The sequence below is a fragment of the Centruroides sculpturatus genome, unplaced genomic scaffold, assembly GCF_000671375.1.
Source record: "Centruroides sculpturatus isolate CEXI.00-Female unplaced genomic scaffold, Cexi_2.0 scaffold278, whole genome shotgun sequence".
Taxonomy (NCBI): domain Eukaryota; kingdom Metazoa; phylum Arthropoda; class Arachnida; order Scorpiones; family Buthidae; genus Centruroides; species Centruroides sculpturatus.
In genome coordinates this window covers 386,168-403,365 of record NW_019384546.1, presented here as the reverse complement: position 1 = coordinate 403,365, position 17,198 = coordinate 386,168, and the positions used below count along the sequence as shown (strand labels likewise).

General features: G+C 26.7%; 2 protein-coding genes across 3 annotated transcripts in view; both read left to right on the top strand.

Annotated features, from left to right (window-relative positions):
• The window catches only part of LOC111623507 (epidermal growth factor receptor-like), a 61,110-nt gene that overhangs the window by 34,863 nt on the left and 9,049 nt on the right, over window positions 1–17,198 (top strand). For both annotated transcript variants that reach the window (XM_023366107.1, XM_023366106.1), the window contains 17 exons: window positions 1,401–1,470; window positions 9,851–9,975; window positions 10,059–10,146; window positions 10,820–10,921; window positions 11,000–11,251; window positions 12,938–13,050; window positions 13,134–13,269; window positions 13,360–13,500; window positions 13,585–13,683; window positions 13,757–13,942; window positions 14,018–14,081; window positions 14,188–14,279; window positions 14,356–14,431; window positions 14,510–14,656; window positions 16,356–16,627; window positions 16,715–16,913; window positions 17,018–17,185. In XM_023366107.1, the coding sequence (XP_023221875.1) occupies window positions 1,401–1,470; window positions 9,851–9,975; window positions 10,059–10,146; window positions 10,820–10,921; window positions 11,000–11,251; window positions 12,938–13,050; window positions 13,134–13,269; window positions 13,360–13,500; window positions 13,585–13,683; window positions 13,757–13,942; window positions 14,018–14,081; window positions 14,188–14,279; window positions 14,356–14,431; window positions 14,510–14,656; window positions 16,356–16,627; window positions 16,715–16,913; window positions 17,018–17,185 (2,330 nt within the window). The remainder of the gene's footprint in view (window positions 1–1,400; window positions 1,471–9,850; window positions 9,976–10,058; window positions 10,147–10,819; window positions 10,922–10,999; window positions 11,252–12,937; window positions 13,051–13,133; window positions 13,270–13,359; window positions 13,501–13,584; window positions 13,684–13,756; window positions 13,943–14,017; window positions 14,082–14,187; window positions 14,280–14,355; window positions 14,432–14,509; window positions 14,657–16,355; window positions 16,628–16,714; window positions 16,914–17,017; window positions 17,186–17,198) is intronic.
• Window positions 3,793–7,721, top strand: LOC111623508 (epidermal growth factor receptor-like). The gene is made up of 11 exons (XM_023366108.1): window positions 3,793–3,951; window positions 4,030–4,281; window positions 5,968–6,080; window positions 6,164–6,299; window positions 6,390–6,530; window positions 6,615–6,713; window positions 6,787–6,972; window positions 7,048–7,111; window positions 7,218–7,309; window positions 7,386–7,461; window positions 7,540–7,721. Exons 2-11 carry the CDS (start codon window positions 4,090–4,092, stop codon window positions 7,704–7,706), a joined length of 1,266 nt encoding a protein of 421 aa, XP_023221876.1. The 5' UTR covers window positions 3,793–3,951; window positions 4,030–4,089; the 3' UTR covers window positions 7,707–7,721.

The following is a 17,198-nucleotide window of genomic DNA, read 5'->3' as shown; positions in this document are numbered from 1 at the left end:
TTCTAATTGTTAATTCCACATCTATAATTGAAATAAAATTATCGCACTTTATTTCCTAACTCCTGAAATTTGTTAGAAAATGTATGCAATATGAACATTAAGGAAACAGCAATACGAAACTTTACTCTAGCAGCTGAATTTTGAAGTAAAAATTTTTAAAGATGGTAATGAAATTTCCATCTTTAAAAATATTTACTTTGTTATAGATAAATTAAAAATGCTTTTGAATTATATCTACACCAGTAATTCTCCACCTTTTTGAGCTAGAAGTGCACACAATTTTTGGTGGGCAATGAGTCAGTGTCTCATCAAAGTTACATGTGTCAATGGAAAATAATGTTGATTAACATTAAAAAAGTAGAGAGACGGCATTTCAAATTCATTTTTGAAATTTCTTGGTACTTTTTCAAATAACAAAATACTGTACCTAATTTAAGATTTTAATGCAATCTTCTAAAGGAGATTTTGCAATTTGCTTTCACAGATTATGAAATGCTTGAAAGATTATATTAAAACAAGTACAGATAAAACTAGAAAATTGAGATTCAATTTCTCTCTAATGAGTCTAATACATTTACATTATTTAGAAGATTGAGATTTTTCAATTTCAAAAAATTTCATGTTATAATTAGATATTGATGACAAAACTTCTTTTCTTAATATCATTTAATAAGACAATTTTATTTGACATTAACGAAATTCTGTTGCTACTATTAAATGTTGGTAATGTTAATATTTAACACCATAATATACAATAAAATACAAAACAATGCAGTGAAAATGCTTCATTGTACAATGAAACCATGTTCCTACATTCTATTGTTATTGATGTAACATCAGCTTTCCTTACTATATTTATCAGATTCATTGAAACAGTACATTTGTTACAGAATTGACAAATAATGTTAATCAGTCCTTGTTTTTCTCTCATAATTTGATTTGATAAACGTTCTAGATAATCTAGCATGGAAAACAATATTTATTTCTGGATTAAAAAAAACAAAATTGAACTGTCCATTCTATTTTTCTTTAATATACTCATATTTTTTGATACCGTAGATGTTTCTTTCAATATTTCCTTTCTTTAAGAATACTGTGCTTTTTCAAGTACAATTTCCAGTCCTTGACATTACCATATTTCAATATATTTGAAACACCAAAAGAATAAAATACAGTATAATAGATGATATATATTATTTTTTCAATTAAAAACATTTTAAGATTTATGAACAAAAGTTATTTTTTTACTTCAAGACTAATTCTATATAAGTTATTGATTTTTGAAATCAAATAAAATTCAAATATATCTAAAATATATAGACAAATTGTCAATCTACTTTAATATTAGTTTTCTTGTTTATCTTAATAAATCATTTAAAATTAATTTTTTCTTTCTCTAGAATTTATGATGCAGGAAATAAAGAATGTAAACCATGTGATGAAGAATGTCTTGGTGAATGTTATGGACCAGTAAGTTTGTTTAAATTGAATGTAAAATTATTCATTTTTTAAATTCATAATTTTTTCTATATTTAAAATGGTTTGTTATATACAAATCATATAACTGTCGAAAAAAAACAATTTGAGTGGTATTAAACAATTCATATATAACTTTTTAAATATTAGAGAATTAAGCATTTTACAATTGCAGTTTATATTTCTATTTATAGTAATTTTTATTATTGACTTTTTGACATACATATCAAGAGTAAATTTTTATAAAATATGATAAACTATATAATATAATGACACACAAATCAAAATACAGCTTTTGTAAGAAGTCTTTGTAAAAATGTATATAGTAACATCTCAATTTTCAATAAATAAGTTTTTATTTATTAAAATATTCATTTTCATCTGTTTTTTCAACTTATAAAATAATGAATTTAAATGAAAGGAAAATGTTTATTTTTTGCCACATAAAAGAATAACTTACAGAAAATTTAGTTAATAATTTTACAACAAACTGATCTGCTAGATTCTGAATCTAAGGCTTTCAGATTGAGAAAGTTTTCTATCTTTTTATTTTCAAATATCTAAAGTTTGGATTTTATTTGCCATATTTATATATATATTTTTAAATAGTAACTAACATGTACTATCATCTGAACTGTTTTTTGAATATCTTATCAAGTTCACAGATAGTTGATTCACAGTATACTGTTGGTATATTCAGTATGCATTTTCTAGACATTTAATACAGACAATTTGTCCTTGATAAGTTTGTGGCAGAGAAATGACAAAATACTGTAGTTGAGTTATCAAATATACCATTAATAAGGATGTAAATATAGAAATTTATGATTCAAAGTAAAATTTATGTCAATATTGAACAGCTTTTCTCACAGAAAATATATTATTTTAACATTTGTTCAATTTGTTAAAACATTTAAAAATAAGCTTAAATGGTAAAAAAGGAATAAATTGAATAAATTTTGCAGTTAGCTTCTAAAACTACCTTTTTTTTATTTTACTGGTTTATTGAAATTTAAATAAAATATACATGTGCATACATTTATATGCTAACTTATTTACAGTTTAGATGGGAACACACATTCTTTCTTCTGTGTTATTTTCATGTCTAATTTTTTCATGTCTAATTTTTTCAAATTAGATAAAAGTTTTATAAAAATTTTCCTAAATTGACTGATTATAGAAAAACATTACAGAAAAAATTTGAATAATAAAACTTTGTTCCCATAGAATGGAGTTTAAATTTAAACTGTTCTCTTTTGAAACTTCTTTTTGATTCTGTTTTATTAACTGAGGAACCTGGTTAACTAGATGAAAAAACTTTTTGTTTTATTAAATTCTTATTGTTTTAATACTGCAGTGTATTTATTAATCTGTTAAATTGAACATTTTCTGAATTTATCAAAATACTAAAATTTTTGTTTGTATAGTTTAAATAGTTTGAGAATTTTTATTTAATTGTTTATTTTATTTGTCTTTTTATTTCCATTATCTTTTGAAGATAGCAGTAGAGATTTAAGAAAACAATCTCAATCTCAGCAAGTTTTCAATTTACTTGCTAAGTTACAATAATCATTTTGGTATATTGAAATTGAATTCCACAAAAATATCAAAATAATAACTAATGATTTCAATAAACAAATAAGTGCATATTCATAATTAAAAATTATTTATGAATGCAAAATGATAATGTAAACTTTTATATTATGCAAAATAGGAAAATAAGTATATGTCTTATTTTGTAAAATTTTATATATTTGTAAAATATAAAAACCAGTATGCTATCACTGATGTTTATAAAATATGATTGTAAAACTACAAGAATGTTTTTAGCTGTATTGGTTAACTATATGAGAAACCATTTGAAACCATTTGCATTATAATTTATTGGAATGTTGATTAAAGTTTTCTGCTAGGTTCTTTTTCTTCTAATCAGGGTAGGACATTGTAGTCTATTGAACTTCATGCTTTTGTAAATTTAATAATTGTAATTTTTGTCATTACTGAGTATAGAATATCCCATACTATCAAATACAAGTAGTTCTAAATTTTTTTTNCTATATTAATAGAGAGTTTGATTCAGATAAATAAAAATTTTGTTTTTAAAAAATATTTTTTGATTGTAATATAATCATTTCCATCTTAAAAAGCTTGCAAATATGAATTTGAATAATTTACTGCAATTCAAATTGCAGTAATTCATAATTACTGCAATTTGTTTTAGTTTTAGTTAACTTTAAAATCTAAAAACTACTACTGGCTTCATAAGGTTTACTCTTAGTTCATTACAAACAAATATTCAGTAGAATTGAAATACATAAGCAGATTTAATAATTTCAATAATTCTAAAATAACATTTTAAGTTTTTTACATTAGGAACAATGCCTTAAAGCTGATGAACCTTGTCCTGATGGTTATTATCCTGATTACATTGGTCCTCAGGAAGAGGGCCCATTGAAATCTCTAACTGGAAAATCGGTAAATTTAATTTTGGTAAAAACTTAATTCATATCAGCTTGAATGAAAGTATATTTATAAAATTATTATATTATTTAGATTTGTCGAAAATGTCATCAACGATGCAAAAATTGCACATCTTATGGCATTCATGTTTCTATGTGTGACTGTTTGCACTACAGTGCAGGAGAACAATGTGAAGATAGATGTCCAAGAGATCATTTTGCAGATGAAGCAAATCATCAATGTGTAAAATGTGCAGAAGAATGTAGAGGCTGTTATGGGCCTACTACAGTAGAATGTATAGCATGCAGAAATTATCGCATATATATTGGACAAAATCTTTCAATGGTGAGAATAATAATATAAATATTTTAAACTAAAATATAGACAAACACTAAATATAACATAATTTATATTATTAAATAATAATTAATTAATAAAACTTTTAGAATAGTATCATATACAACAATACTTTTCAAACTAATTGATGTGATGGGCTGGGAATATTTTCCTCAGTTTGCCATAGACTGATACCATACTTTTTGCTATATTTACTGTATTATTGTATTTTGTACTTTATCAGTACTCTGTATCTACTAACTATACTGTACATACTGTATCATTAATTATGTAAAAGTAGTTAACTAGTATAAAAAGCAATATAATTTAACTACAAGTTACCTATGTAATTTGTTTTTATAACAGTAATTGAAATTATTAGTTAACTATATTTAAACTACTCAGAAATAGAAAAACTAAACATTCGACTGGATTAAAATAACAATTCTGTTTTCATTTCATCGTTTAATTAAAGTGTTAAAGGATAGTGTTAAGTAATAAATTCAACACCTTCATATCTTTTTTAATTGATGTCTCAGAATACAAGTTTTGCAAATTTTTCATTTGATATTATGCATTTGCTAAGTATTAAAATTTGTCCAAGGAAAACATGCTCCACTGCATGTATTGCAGTGAAATGTGCAAATTCAAAGATAGTTTTGTATTTTAGAAGTTATTTTTTACTACCAGTATTTGTGTAATACAGTCAAACTAGAAATGTATTGGATTTATGACTTAATGCAATGCAGCACTTCGATAATCTGCCAAGAGAGATTGTCTCACAAGAGGATTTTTATGGAAAACTGGTTCCCATTTAGTTGTTAATTAAATAAAAATTGAAAAAATCTGTAATTATAATAGTAAAGCCAGCAAGGTTCATAGTTATTATTACTAATTAATTGATAATACAGATTAGAAGCATATATTGAAAATGAGACACATTTTTTGCCTTAATACACTAAGACAATAGATTACTCCAAAACAACATTATAATGAATAAAAACAAAAATTACAGAATAGTTAAGAGTAGTTGAAACTAAACATGTAGTTAACTAGTAGTTTAATTACTAAGTTGGGATAGTAATTGTAACTAGTAGTTAACTACTGTCCATTTCTAGTGTTGGTATTTAAGTGCATATATACTACAGCAGTATGACATAATTATCAAAATTATATGTTCTTTGAATTGCATTATTTAATATTGCATTTTCTTTCCTGAACTGAAAACTTTCTGGAGACTATAGTTCATGATTCATAGACTTGCACTGATATAGAAAATTTATACAAATCATAGATAAATAACAAAAAGCTTAATTAGAAAATTCCTGAGACTTCCATAATCCTGCATCTGCAGGTGTATAGGAATGCTACCAGCAATTCAACGATCCAAAACTACAGATCATTGAATTATCAGTAGCATTCCTATACACCTGCAGATGCAGGATTACAGAATTCCCAAGAATTTTTTAATTGGAATATAGTTGATATCCCAACAAGAAAGGAACAAAAGCTTATTTATTATGACTTTTAAGAAATGTTTTTAAAAATATATAAGAATTGTAGTTTTATTTGATTTTAAGTGAAAATCATTCAAAAATTTATAGTTGTAATGATTTCAAGATTAGAGATTCCAAATTTATAATTATATTTTATATCTGTTTTTAGAATCTTCAAATTTTAATTTCTAAATTTCAGTTTAATTGTACTGCATCCTGTCCATCTGATAAGCCATATAAGAAATTTGATGAGAATACTGAAGATCCGTATTGTACTGATGTTGATCCTTCATATTTTGCAGTACATGGAATGTATGTTTCATTAAAATGTATATTTAGATATTTATTAAAGTATTTTCTTAACACTACATTGAAAAATATTTAAATATATTTAGGGATGAAAACCACATTCCCGCTATTTTGGGAGGTGTTGTAGGATGCTTATTACTTTTTGGTGGATTCTTAGCATTTTTCAGTTACCAGTGGTTGCAAAGAGCAAAAACCAAAGAAAATACAATGAAAATGACAATGGTAATTTCAATATTTATATCATTACTTATTAAGTATTTAACATGTTGCTGTTAATATAAAAGTTGAAAGTTATTAATTTAAATATCTCAGAGAATGACTGGCTTTGAAGATAATGAACCATTGAAACCATCCAACATTAAACCAAATTTGGCAAAATTAAGGATTGTGAAAGAAGCTGAATTAAGAAAAGGAGGAATTTTAGGATATGGAGCATTTGGTACTGTTCATAAAGTAAGTAAACAAAAAATTGAGTCCAATTTTAAAATTAAAAAAAAAATTTGCATTAAATTTAAAATAATTTTAAAATTTCAATAGGGGGTTTGGGTTCCTGAAGGTGAAAATGTCAAAATACCAGTAGCTATTAAAGTTTTACGAGAAGGAACTTGCCCTAATACTAATAAAGAATTTTTAGAGGTAATTTATTTGTCTAAAAATGAAATATTTTTTAATTTTTATATAATATATTAATGATATGTCATGTTTTCAGGAGGCTTATATAATGGCTAGTGTCGATCATCCGAACTTGCTTAAATTATTAGCTGTTTGCATGGCATCACAATTAATGTTGGTAACACAATTAATGCCTCTTGGTTGTCTTCTTGATTATGTACGTAACAATAAGGATAAAACTGGTTCAAAACCATTGTTAAACTGGTGTGCTCAAATAGCAAGAGTAAGTTGGTTGCTACTGTGTGTTTAAACAATATTTAAATTTTTCACACATTTTAAAAAATATTACTTGTTTTAGGGAATGGCTTACCTGGAAGAGAGGCGAATGGTTCATCGAGATCTTGCATTGAGGAATGTCTTGTGTAAGTGATATATAATCTAATTTCAAACAATACAATTTAAACTATAGTTCATCATAAATTACAATTTTTGTTATTCAGAAATAAAAATAATTCATATTAATTTCAGTGCAAACACCTGGATGTGTTAAAATAACTGATTTTGGTTTAGCTAAGTTATTAGACATTAATGAAGATGAATATAAAGCAGCTGGTGGGAAGGTAAAAAATATTTTAATTATAAATTGTTTTAATACTTATAAAACGTTTCATCTTAATTGAATTAATATTTTTAAAGATGCCCATAAAGTGGTTGGCATTAGAATGTATTCAACATCGTATATTCACACACAAAAGTGATGTTTGGGCTTTTGGTATGTTTTATTTAGTTTTTTATTAAATTTAAAAATTTTATTTTGAAAATATATTAATTTTAAATAAATTGTTCTTAGGTGTGACTGTTTGGGAATTGCTTACCTATGGAGGTCGACCATATGAAAATATTTCAGCACGTGAAGTTCCTGATCTTTTAGAAAAGGGAGAACGCTTACCACAGCCACCTATTTGTACTATTGATGTTTATATGATTATGATCAAATGTAAGTTTTTAAACATTTAGATGTTAATAACATCCTTATTATTATATTTATAAACATTCATTAAAATGACTTTAATTTTAATTTTATTACTATTATTATTATTGTTGGAATGTATCCCATATGGCATATATACTAGATCCTAGTGTGAGTCAAGGCATTACTACAGAAAACAAGTGTTTTGTTTATGTATCTGTGTTTAAGAATTTCCTGGCTATAAGATATGTGTTTAGTATGGTAGCCTTAAGTAGAGTAATATATTTGTTATTGTGAAGCCCTAATATTTTGGAACTTTTGTGGTATGATGCCTGTGCAAGGATTACTGGCCCAATATGTACCTCATCCATTCTCCACAGGGCAAATTCTGAGTATTTCCTAATTTTTTTTAGTGTATATATTTTGTCTGTTGCAGTGTTTGGTACAACTCTGTCTATGATGTATGTGATTTTGTTTTTTTTTTTTTTTTTTTGTCAATGAAAGATGTCTAGTCTATTATAATGGATTGTTTTATTTGATTATGGTATGGTCATAATATATTTTTTGTGTTGTTTTTTATGACTGTCCAAGGTGTATATTTGTAATATGATTCATGGATGTGTAGTAGTTTGTTTTTCTGCTCAGCCTTTGATGTATTATATTTGCTGTTTGGGTATGTTGATACAAATAAAATTTGTGTTAGAAGCTTGCAGCCAGATGTGATGTTTTGTATGGTTTTATGCTTAATGTGACATTTCCTACAAGTGTCACATTATGCATATTTTTGTGAAAGTGTTATCTTTTAAAATGTGCCTTCTGAACTCTTATATTTATGACCTAGTCTTGTATGGAATCATAAACTCTTCTGTCTCTCCAAAGAGGCATCCATGAGTCAGTGATCCTGGCTGAGATTGATAGGATGCTTACCATGAAGCTCCTTCCGATTCAGACTGGTGAGTCTAAGACATACTGTGTTAGATCCAGGTCAGTGTTGCTTAAGTTTAGTGTTGTTCTGTTTTTGTCTGTAAGAGTTATTGCTTTGTATAATTGTTATGTTTCTTGTTTTCTGTAGAAAAACTCTCAGTGTCTGCACTTGTTTGTAGTGCAGATTTACTATATGTGTGAGGTCTTGTCCTCCATCTCTACTATGACTTAGGGTGATGTTTGTTATGTTTTGTTAGTATTGTTTGTGTTTTTCTTTGAAGTTGTTCTAGTTTTGCGTATCCAATGTATAACTAACCAATTTCAGGAAATGAGTATTTTGTAGATTGAAGAAAGACATGTGATTGCTCTGTATTATGTAGGGTATTTGGTGTTGTCATTTTTGGGTTTCGTGTATGTGATGTCCTGTGTAAAAAATTTTCACATGTCTTATGGATTATTGACTGTGTATGTAAGATATTTGGCTAGTTCCTGTGCTCAGATGTAAATTTTCTGTAGCAGAAATTGTAGTATATATGATAAGTAATTTGAAACAATTTTGTAGTTTCATTTTATTTTTTTCTAAATGAATTTTAGATAAAAATTTAATCTTTTTAAAGATAAATTCAAACTTTCAAATTTCAATAGCTGTACAAAATCAAAAGTATTTTGAAATCATTCTAGTAAACAATTTCAAAAGATGATAAGAACTTTAATCATATTTGACAGCCTTGAATTTTGTATAATAAATGTAAATATGAAGTGAGTCAGTATTTACACTCTGTACTATAGTAATATGTTTTAGTAATATAATACAATCCAGCAGTTTAATATAAATTAAATAAATTTCAGTTTATAAAACAATCAAATTTCTTTTAAACTGATTATGAAGTAATTAAAAATCAATTTTGTATTAGAAATAAGCAATGTCACAGTCTTTGTGGATAACCTGAACCTCATCATTGTTTAATTATTAAATCTGTATTAATATTCAGATTTAGCTAAATATGAAATTGTAATTTTTTTATAATTTATTTTGAAATAAAAAATTATTGAATAATAATAATAATTTTAAAATAATTTTTCAAGTCTAAAAAAATTCAAAAGAAAAGCCTTCTATCATATTAATTAATTGTGATTATAATACAAATTAGTGAGAATTAATTAATAGTAAAATTGATATTCTTGATAAACAAATTCATTTCAGTTTAGTTCATATTATAATGAGTTTTTCAATTCTAATTTCTTCAAAATTAAATATTTATTTTAGGGTCCTGGAAATTGTAGTCAGTGTCGTCATGTCAGAGATGGACCATATTGTTATGCTGAATGTCCTGAAACAAAGTATAATGATAATGGTGAATGCCTGCCCTGTCATAAGAATTGCATTGGAGGGTAAAATTTAATTTTTATTATATTATTTTAATAATATACAGTAAATTCATTTGTAATTGATATAAATTAAAATATTTAAACAGATGTACTGGTCCAGATAATACAATTGGAGGACAAGGATGCATCTCTTGTGAAAAAGCTATTGTTAGTGCATTTGATCCTAATGTTGTTGTGAGTATCTTTTAAGAATTTTAAAATAAATTTCATTTTTGTCTCCTGTATTAATAAGTATAATTTATCAATTTGAATAATGATGTTTAAAAAAATGTATAGAATATTAATATAAACAAATGATGAGGTGATCAATAATACAAAACCTTCCTCACTTATTTCTAGCTGTTTATACACGAGTACGAAACGGCTAGAAATAAGTGAGGAAGATTTTGTATTGATCATCTTAAAATAGTTCTAGCTACAAATGCATAGAAATGATGAGGCAATATAAAGATGAAAATTTGATTCTCAGAAATAATTTTTAAAAAGAATATAGTGGATACGGTTGTATTGAATGAAATTAATATATANCTATATTAATAGAGAGTTTGATTCAGATAAATAAAAATTTTGTTTTTAAAAAATATTTTTTGATTGTAATATAATCATTTCCATCTTAAAAAGCTTGCAAATATGAATTTGAATAATTTACTGCAATTCAAATTGCAGTAATTCATAATTACTGCAATTTGTTTTAGTTTTAGTTAACTTTAAAATCTAAAAACTACTACTGGCTTCATAAGGTTTACTCTTAGTTCATTACAAACAAATATTCAGTAGAATTGAAATACATAAGCAGATTTAATAATTTCAATAATTCTAAAATAACATTTTAAGTTTTTTACATTAGGAACAATGCCTTAAAGCTGATGAACCTTGTCCTGATGGTTATTATCCTGATTACATTGGTCCTCAGGAAGAGGGCCCATTGAAATCTCTAACTGGAAAATCGGTAAATTTAATTTTGGTAAAAACTTAATTCATATCAGCTTGAATGAAAGTATATTTATAAAATTATTATATTATTTAGATTTGTCGAAAATGTCATCAACGATGCAAAAATTGCACATCTTATGGCATTCATGTTTCTATGTGTGACTGTTTGCACTACAGTGCAGGAGAACAATGTGAAGATAGATGTCCAAGAGATCATTTTGCAGATGAAGCAAATCATCAATGTGTAAAATGTGCAGAAGAATGTAGAGGCTGTTATGGGCCTACTACAGTAGAATGTATAGCATGCAGAAATTATCGCATATATATTGGACAAAATCTTTCAATGGTGAGAATAATAATATAAATATTTTAAACTAAAATATAGACAAACACTAAATATAACATAATTTATATTATTAAATAATAATTAATTAATAAAACTTTTAGAATAGTATCATATACAACAATACTTTTCAAACTAATTGATGTGATGGGCTGGGAATATTTTCCTCAGTTTGCCATAGACTGATACCATACTTTTTGCTATATTTACTGTATTATTGTATTTTGTACTTTATCAGTACTCTGTATCTACTAACTATACTGTACATACTGTATCATTAATTATGTAAAAGTAGTTAACTAGTATAAAAAGCAATATAATTTAACTACAAGTTACCTATGTAATTTGTTTTTATAACAGTAATTGAAATTATTAGTTAACTATATTTAAACTACTCAGAAATAGAAAAACTAAACATTCGACTGGATTAAAATAACAATTCTGTTTTCATTTCATCGTTTAATTAAAGTGTTAAAGGATAGTGTTAAGTAATAAATTCAACACCTTCATATCTTTTTTAATTGATGTCTCAGAATACAAGTTTTGCAAATTTTTCATTTGATATTATGCATTTGCTAAGTATTAAAATTTGTCCAAGGAAAACATGCTCCACTGCATGTATTGCAGTGAAATGTGCAAATTCAAAGATAGTTTTGTATTTTAGAAGTTATTTTTTACTACCAGTATTTGTGTAATACAGTCAAACTAGAAATGTATTGGATTTATGACTTAATGCAATGCAGCACTTCGATAATCTGCCAAGAGAGATTGTCTCACAAGAGGATTTTTATGGAAAACTGGTTCCCATTTAGTTGTTAATTAAATAAAAATTGAAAAAATCTGTAATTATAATAGTAAAGCCAGCAAGGTTCATAGTTATTATTACTAATTAATTGATAATACAGATTAGAAGCATATATTGAAAATGAGACACATTTTTTGCCTTAATACACTAAGACAATAGATTACTCCAAAACAACATTATAATGAATAAAAACAAAAATTACAGAATAGTTAAGAGTAGTTGAAACTAAACATGTAGTTAACTAGTAGTTTAATTACTAAGTTGGGATAGTAATTGTAACTAGTAGTTAACTACTGTCCATTTCTAGTGTTGGTATTTAAGTGCATATATACTACAGCAGTATGACATAATTATCAAAATTATATGTTCTTTGAATTGCATTATTTAATATTGCATTTTCTTTCCTGAACTGAAAACTTTCTGGAGACTATAGTTCATGATTCATAGACTTGCACTGATATAGAAAATTTATACAAATCATAGATAAATAACAAAAAGCTTAATTAGAAAATTCCTGAGACTTCCATAATCCTGCATCTGCAGGTGTATAGGAATGCTACCAGCAATTCAACGATCCAAAACTACAGATCATTGAATTATCAGTAGCATTCCTATACACCTGCAGATGCAGGATTACAGAATTCCCAAGAATTTTTTAATTGGAATATAGTTGATATCCCAACAAGAAAGGAACAAAAGCTTATTTATTATGACTTTTAAGAAATGTTTTTAAAAATATATAAGAATTGTAGTTTTATTTGATTTTAAGTGAAAATCATTCAAAAATTTATAGTTGTAATGATTTCAAGATTAGAGATTCCAAATTTATAATTATATTTTATATCTGTTTTTAGAATCTTCAAATTTTAATTTCTAAATTTCAGTTTAATTGTACTGCATCCTGTCCATCTGATAAGCCATATAAGAAATTTGATGAGAATACTGAAGATCCGTATTGTACTGATGTTGATCCTTCATATTTTGCAGTACATGGAATGTATGTTTCATTAAAATGTATATTTAGATATTTATTAAAGTATTTTCTTAACACTACATTGAAAAATATTTAAATATATTTAGGGATGAAAACCACATTCCCGCTATTTTGGGAGGTGTTGTAGGATGCTTATTACTTTTTGGTGGATTCTTAGCATTTTTCAGTTACCAGTGGTTGCAAAGAGCAAAAACCAAAGAAAATACAATGAAAATGACAATGGTAATTTCAATATTTATATCATTACTTATTAAGTATTTAACATGTTGCTGTTAATATAAAAGTTGAAAGTTATTAATTTAAATATCTCAGAGAATGACTGGCTTTGAAGATAATGAACCATTGAAACCATCCAACATTAAACCAAATTTGGCAAAATTAAGGATTGTGAAAGAAGCTGAATTAAGAAAAGGAGGAATTTTAGGATATGGAGCATTTGGTACTGTTCATAAAGTAAGTAAACAAAAAATTGAGTCCAATTTTAAAATTAAAAAAAAAATTTGCATTAAATTTAAAATAATTTTAAAATTTCAATAGGGGGTTTGGGTTCCTGAAGGTGAAAATGTCAAAATACCAGTAGCTATTAAAGTTTTACGAGAAGGAACTTGCCCTAATACTAATAAAGAATTTTTAGAGGTAATTTATTTGTCTAAAAATGAAATATTTTTTAATTTTTATATAATATATTAATGATATGTCATGTTTTCAGGAGGCTTATATAATGGCTAGTGTCGATCATCCGAACTTGCTTAAATTATTAGCTGTTTGCATGGCATCACAATTAATGTTGGTAACACAATTAATGCCTCTTGGTTGTCTTCTTGATTATGTACGTAACAATAAGGATAAAACTGGTTCAAAACCATTGTTAAACTGGTGTGCTCAAATAGCAAGAGTAAGTTGGTTGCTACTGTGTGTTTAAACAATATTTAAATTTTTCACACATTTTAAAAAATATTACTTGTTTTAGGGAATGGCTTACCTGGAAGAGAGGCGAATGGTTCATCGAGATCTTGCATTGAGGAATGTCTTGTGTAAGTGATATATAATCTAATTTCAAACAATACAATTTAAACTATAGTTCATCATAAATTACAATTTTTGTTATTCAGAAATAAAAATAATTCATATTAATTTCAGTGCAAACACCTGGATGTGTTAAAATAACTGATTTTGGTTTAGCTAAGTTATTAGACATTAATGAAGATGAATATAAAGCAGCTGGTGGGAAGGTAAAAAATATTTTAATTATAAATTGTTTTAATACTTATAAAACGTTTCATCTTAATTGAATTAATATTTTTAAAGATGCCCATAAAGTGGTTGGCATTAGAATGTATTCAACATCGTATATTCACACACAAAAGTGATGTTTGGGCTTTTGGTATGTTTTATTTAGTTTTTTATTAAATTTAAAAATTTTATTTTGAAAATATATTAATTTTAAATAAATTGTTCTTAGGTGTGACTGTTTGGGAATTGCTTACCTATGGAGGTCGACCATATGAAAATATTTCAGCACGTGAAGTTCCTGATCTTTTAGAAAAGGGAGAACGCTTACCACAGCCACCTATTTGTACTATTGATGTTTATATGATTATGATCAAATGTAAGTTTTTAAACATTTAGATGTTAATAACATCCTTATTATTATATTTATAAACATTCATTAAAATGACTTTAATTTTAATTTTATTACTATTATTATTATTGTTGGAATGTATCCCATATGGCATATATACTAGATCCTAGTGTGAGTCAAGGCATTACTACAGAAAACAAGTGTTTTGTTTATGTATCTGTGTTTAAGAATTTCCTGGCTATAAGATATGTGTTTAGTATGGTAGCCTTAAGTAGAGTAATATATTTGTTATTGTGAAGCCCTAATATTTTGGAACTTTTGTGGTATGATGCCTGTGCAAGGATTACTGGCCCAATATGTACCTCATCCATTCTCCACAGGGCAAATTCTGAGTATTTCCTAATTTTTTTTAGTGTATATATTTTGTCTGTTGCAGTGTTTGGTACAACTCTGTCTATGATGTATGTGATTTTGTTTTTTTTTTTTTTTTTTTGTCAATGAAAGATGTCTAGTCTATTATAATGGATTGTTTTATTTGATTATGGTATGGTCATAATATATTTTTTGTGTTGTTTTTTATGACTGTCCAAGGTGTATATTTGTAATATGATTCATGGATGTGTAGTAGTTTGTTTTTCTGCTCAGCCTTTGATGTATTATATTTGCTGTTTGGGTATGTTGATACAAATAAAATTTGTGTTAGAAGCTTGCAGCCAGATGTGATGTTTTGTATGGTTTTATGCTTAATGTGACATTTCCTACAAGTGTCACATTATGCATATTTTTGTGAAAGTGTTATCTTTTAAAATGTGCCTTCTGAACTCTTATATTTATGACCTAGTCTTGTATGGAATCATAAACTCTTCTGTCTCTCCAAAGAGGCATCCATGAGTCAGTGATCCTGGCTGAGATTGATAGGATGCTTACCATGAAGCTCCTTCCGATTCAGACTGGTGAGTCTAAGACATACTGTGTTAGATCCAGGTCAGTGTTGCTTAAGTTTAGTGTTGTTCTGTTTTTGTCTGTAAGAGTTATTGCTTTGTATAATTGTTATGTTTCTTGTTTTCTGTAGAAAAACTCTCAGTGTCTGCACTTGTTTGTAGTGCAGATTTACTATATGTGTGAGGTCTTGTCCTCCATCTCTACTATGACTTAGGGTGATGTTTGTTATGTTTTGTTAGTATTGTTTGTGTTTTTCTTTGAAGTTGTTCTAGTTTTGCGTATCCAATGTATAACTAACCAATTTCAGGAAATGAGTATTTTGTAGATTGAAGAAAGACATGTGATTGCTCTGTATTATGTAGGGTATTTGGTGTTGTCATTTTTGGGTTTCGTGTATGTGATGTCCTGTGTAAAAAATTTTCACATGTCTTATGGATTATTGACTGTGTATGTAAGATATTTGGCTAGTTCCTGTGCTCAGATGTAAATTTTCTGTAGCAGAAATTGTAAATATTGTCTGCATCTTCCAACAGTGTGTTCTGTATTAATATATTATTAAAACTTTTAAATTGAAATTTATCTGTTAAAATAGTTTCTATATTCAAAAGCCAGCAAATATATTTACTTAAATAGAATGCTTGTCATTTTATTTTATATTTAATTTATCTGAGCACAACTCAATTTTTAATTTATGTAGCTTTTAAAACATAATTATTAATACTAAACATAATCTTAAATCAGATAATATAACTGTATGAGTTATTTTCTTTAAACTTCTTTATAGGTTGGATGTTAGATGCAGAATCAAGACCTTCTTTTAAAGAACTTGCTGATGAATTTGCTAAAATGGCTCGTGATCCAGGTCGTTACTTGGTCATTCCAGGAGATAAACTCATGCGTTTACCTAGTTACACTCCACAAGATGAAAAAGAATTAATTCGTACCCTCAGTATGCCAAATGAAGGTCCAGAAATTGTAATGGATGCTGAAGAATATTTGCAGCCCAAATTACAACCATCTACGACTGATACAGCTCAACCTCCTACACCAGTCACTGTAAGATATATGCTTTAAAATTTTAAGATATAAATTTTTTATTGTTACAATTATTAACTGTGCCAAATTAATAAATTTTTGTTTTAGAAATTTATGGATGAAAGAGGATTTGATGGTGAATTAACAAATGAGTCTCTTAACAATTCCCCCAATCTTCATCATAATCAGTCAAATCGTAAATATTCCTATCTTGAAGGAACCAACATGAACAACATTCCTGGACATCCTTGGACTAATAGCATTAATTCCAGATATTGTTCAGATCCCCTTAAAGTTTTGAATAAAGGTACTGTACATATCTAGATTTTTAAATATAACCTTGCTATCTTATTAAATACAAAAGTATATAAAGTATAATCTGTTTTTTAAATGTAACTATTGAATTTACAGAAGGTGATAATGGCCTCTCTATATACAATTGTCCTACATTGCCAAAAGATACAAAAACTAGACAGTTGGAATTGCAAGTAGATGAAGATGATTATTTGATGCCATCTCCACAATTGCACAATCATTCTGCAGGGTATATGGATCTCATTGGTGATACAAAATTTACTGGTAAGTAATTGGC

Bases quoted from the DNA above. Each gene is read 5' to 3' on its own strand.
- LOC111623508 (XM_023366108.1), top strand. From the start codon at position 4,090: ATGTGTGACTGTTTGCACTACAGTGCAGGAGAACAATGTGAAGATAGA. The intron at 6,714-6,786 runs GTAATTTATTTG...TCATGTTTTCAG, and splicing joins CTAATAAAGAATTTTTAGAG to GAGGCTTATATAATGGCTAG. The intron at 6,973-7,047 runs GTAAGTTGGTTG...TACTTGTTTTAG, and splicing joins GGTGTGCTCAAATAGCAAGA to GGAATGGCTTACCTGGAAGA.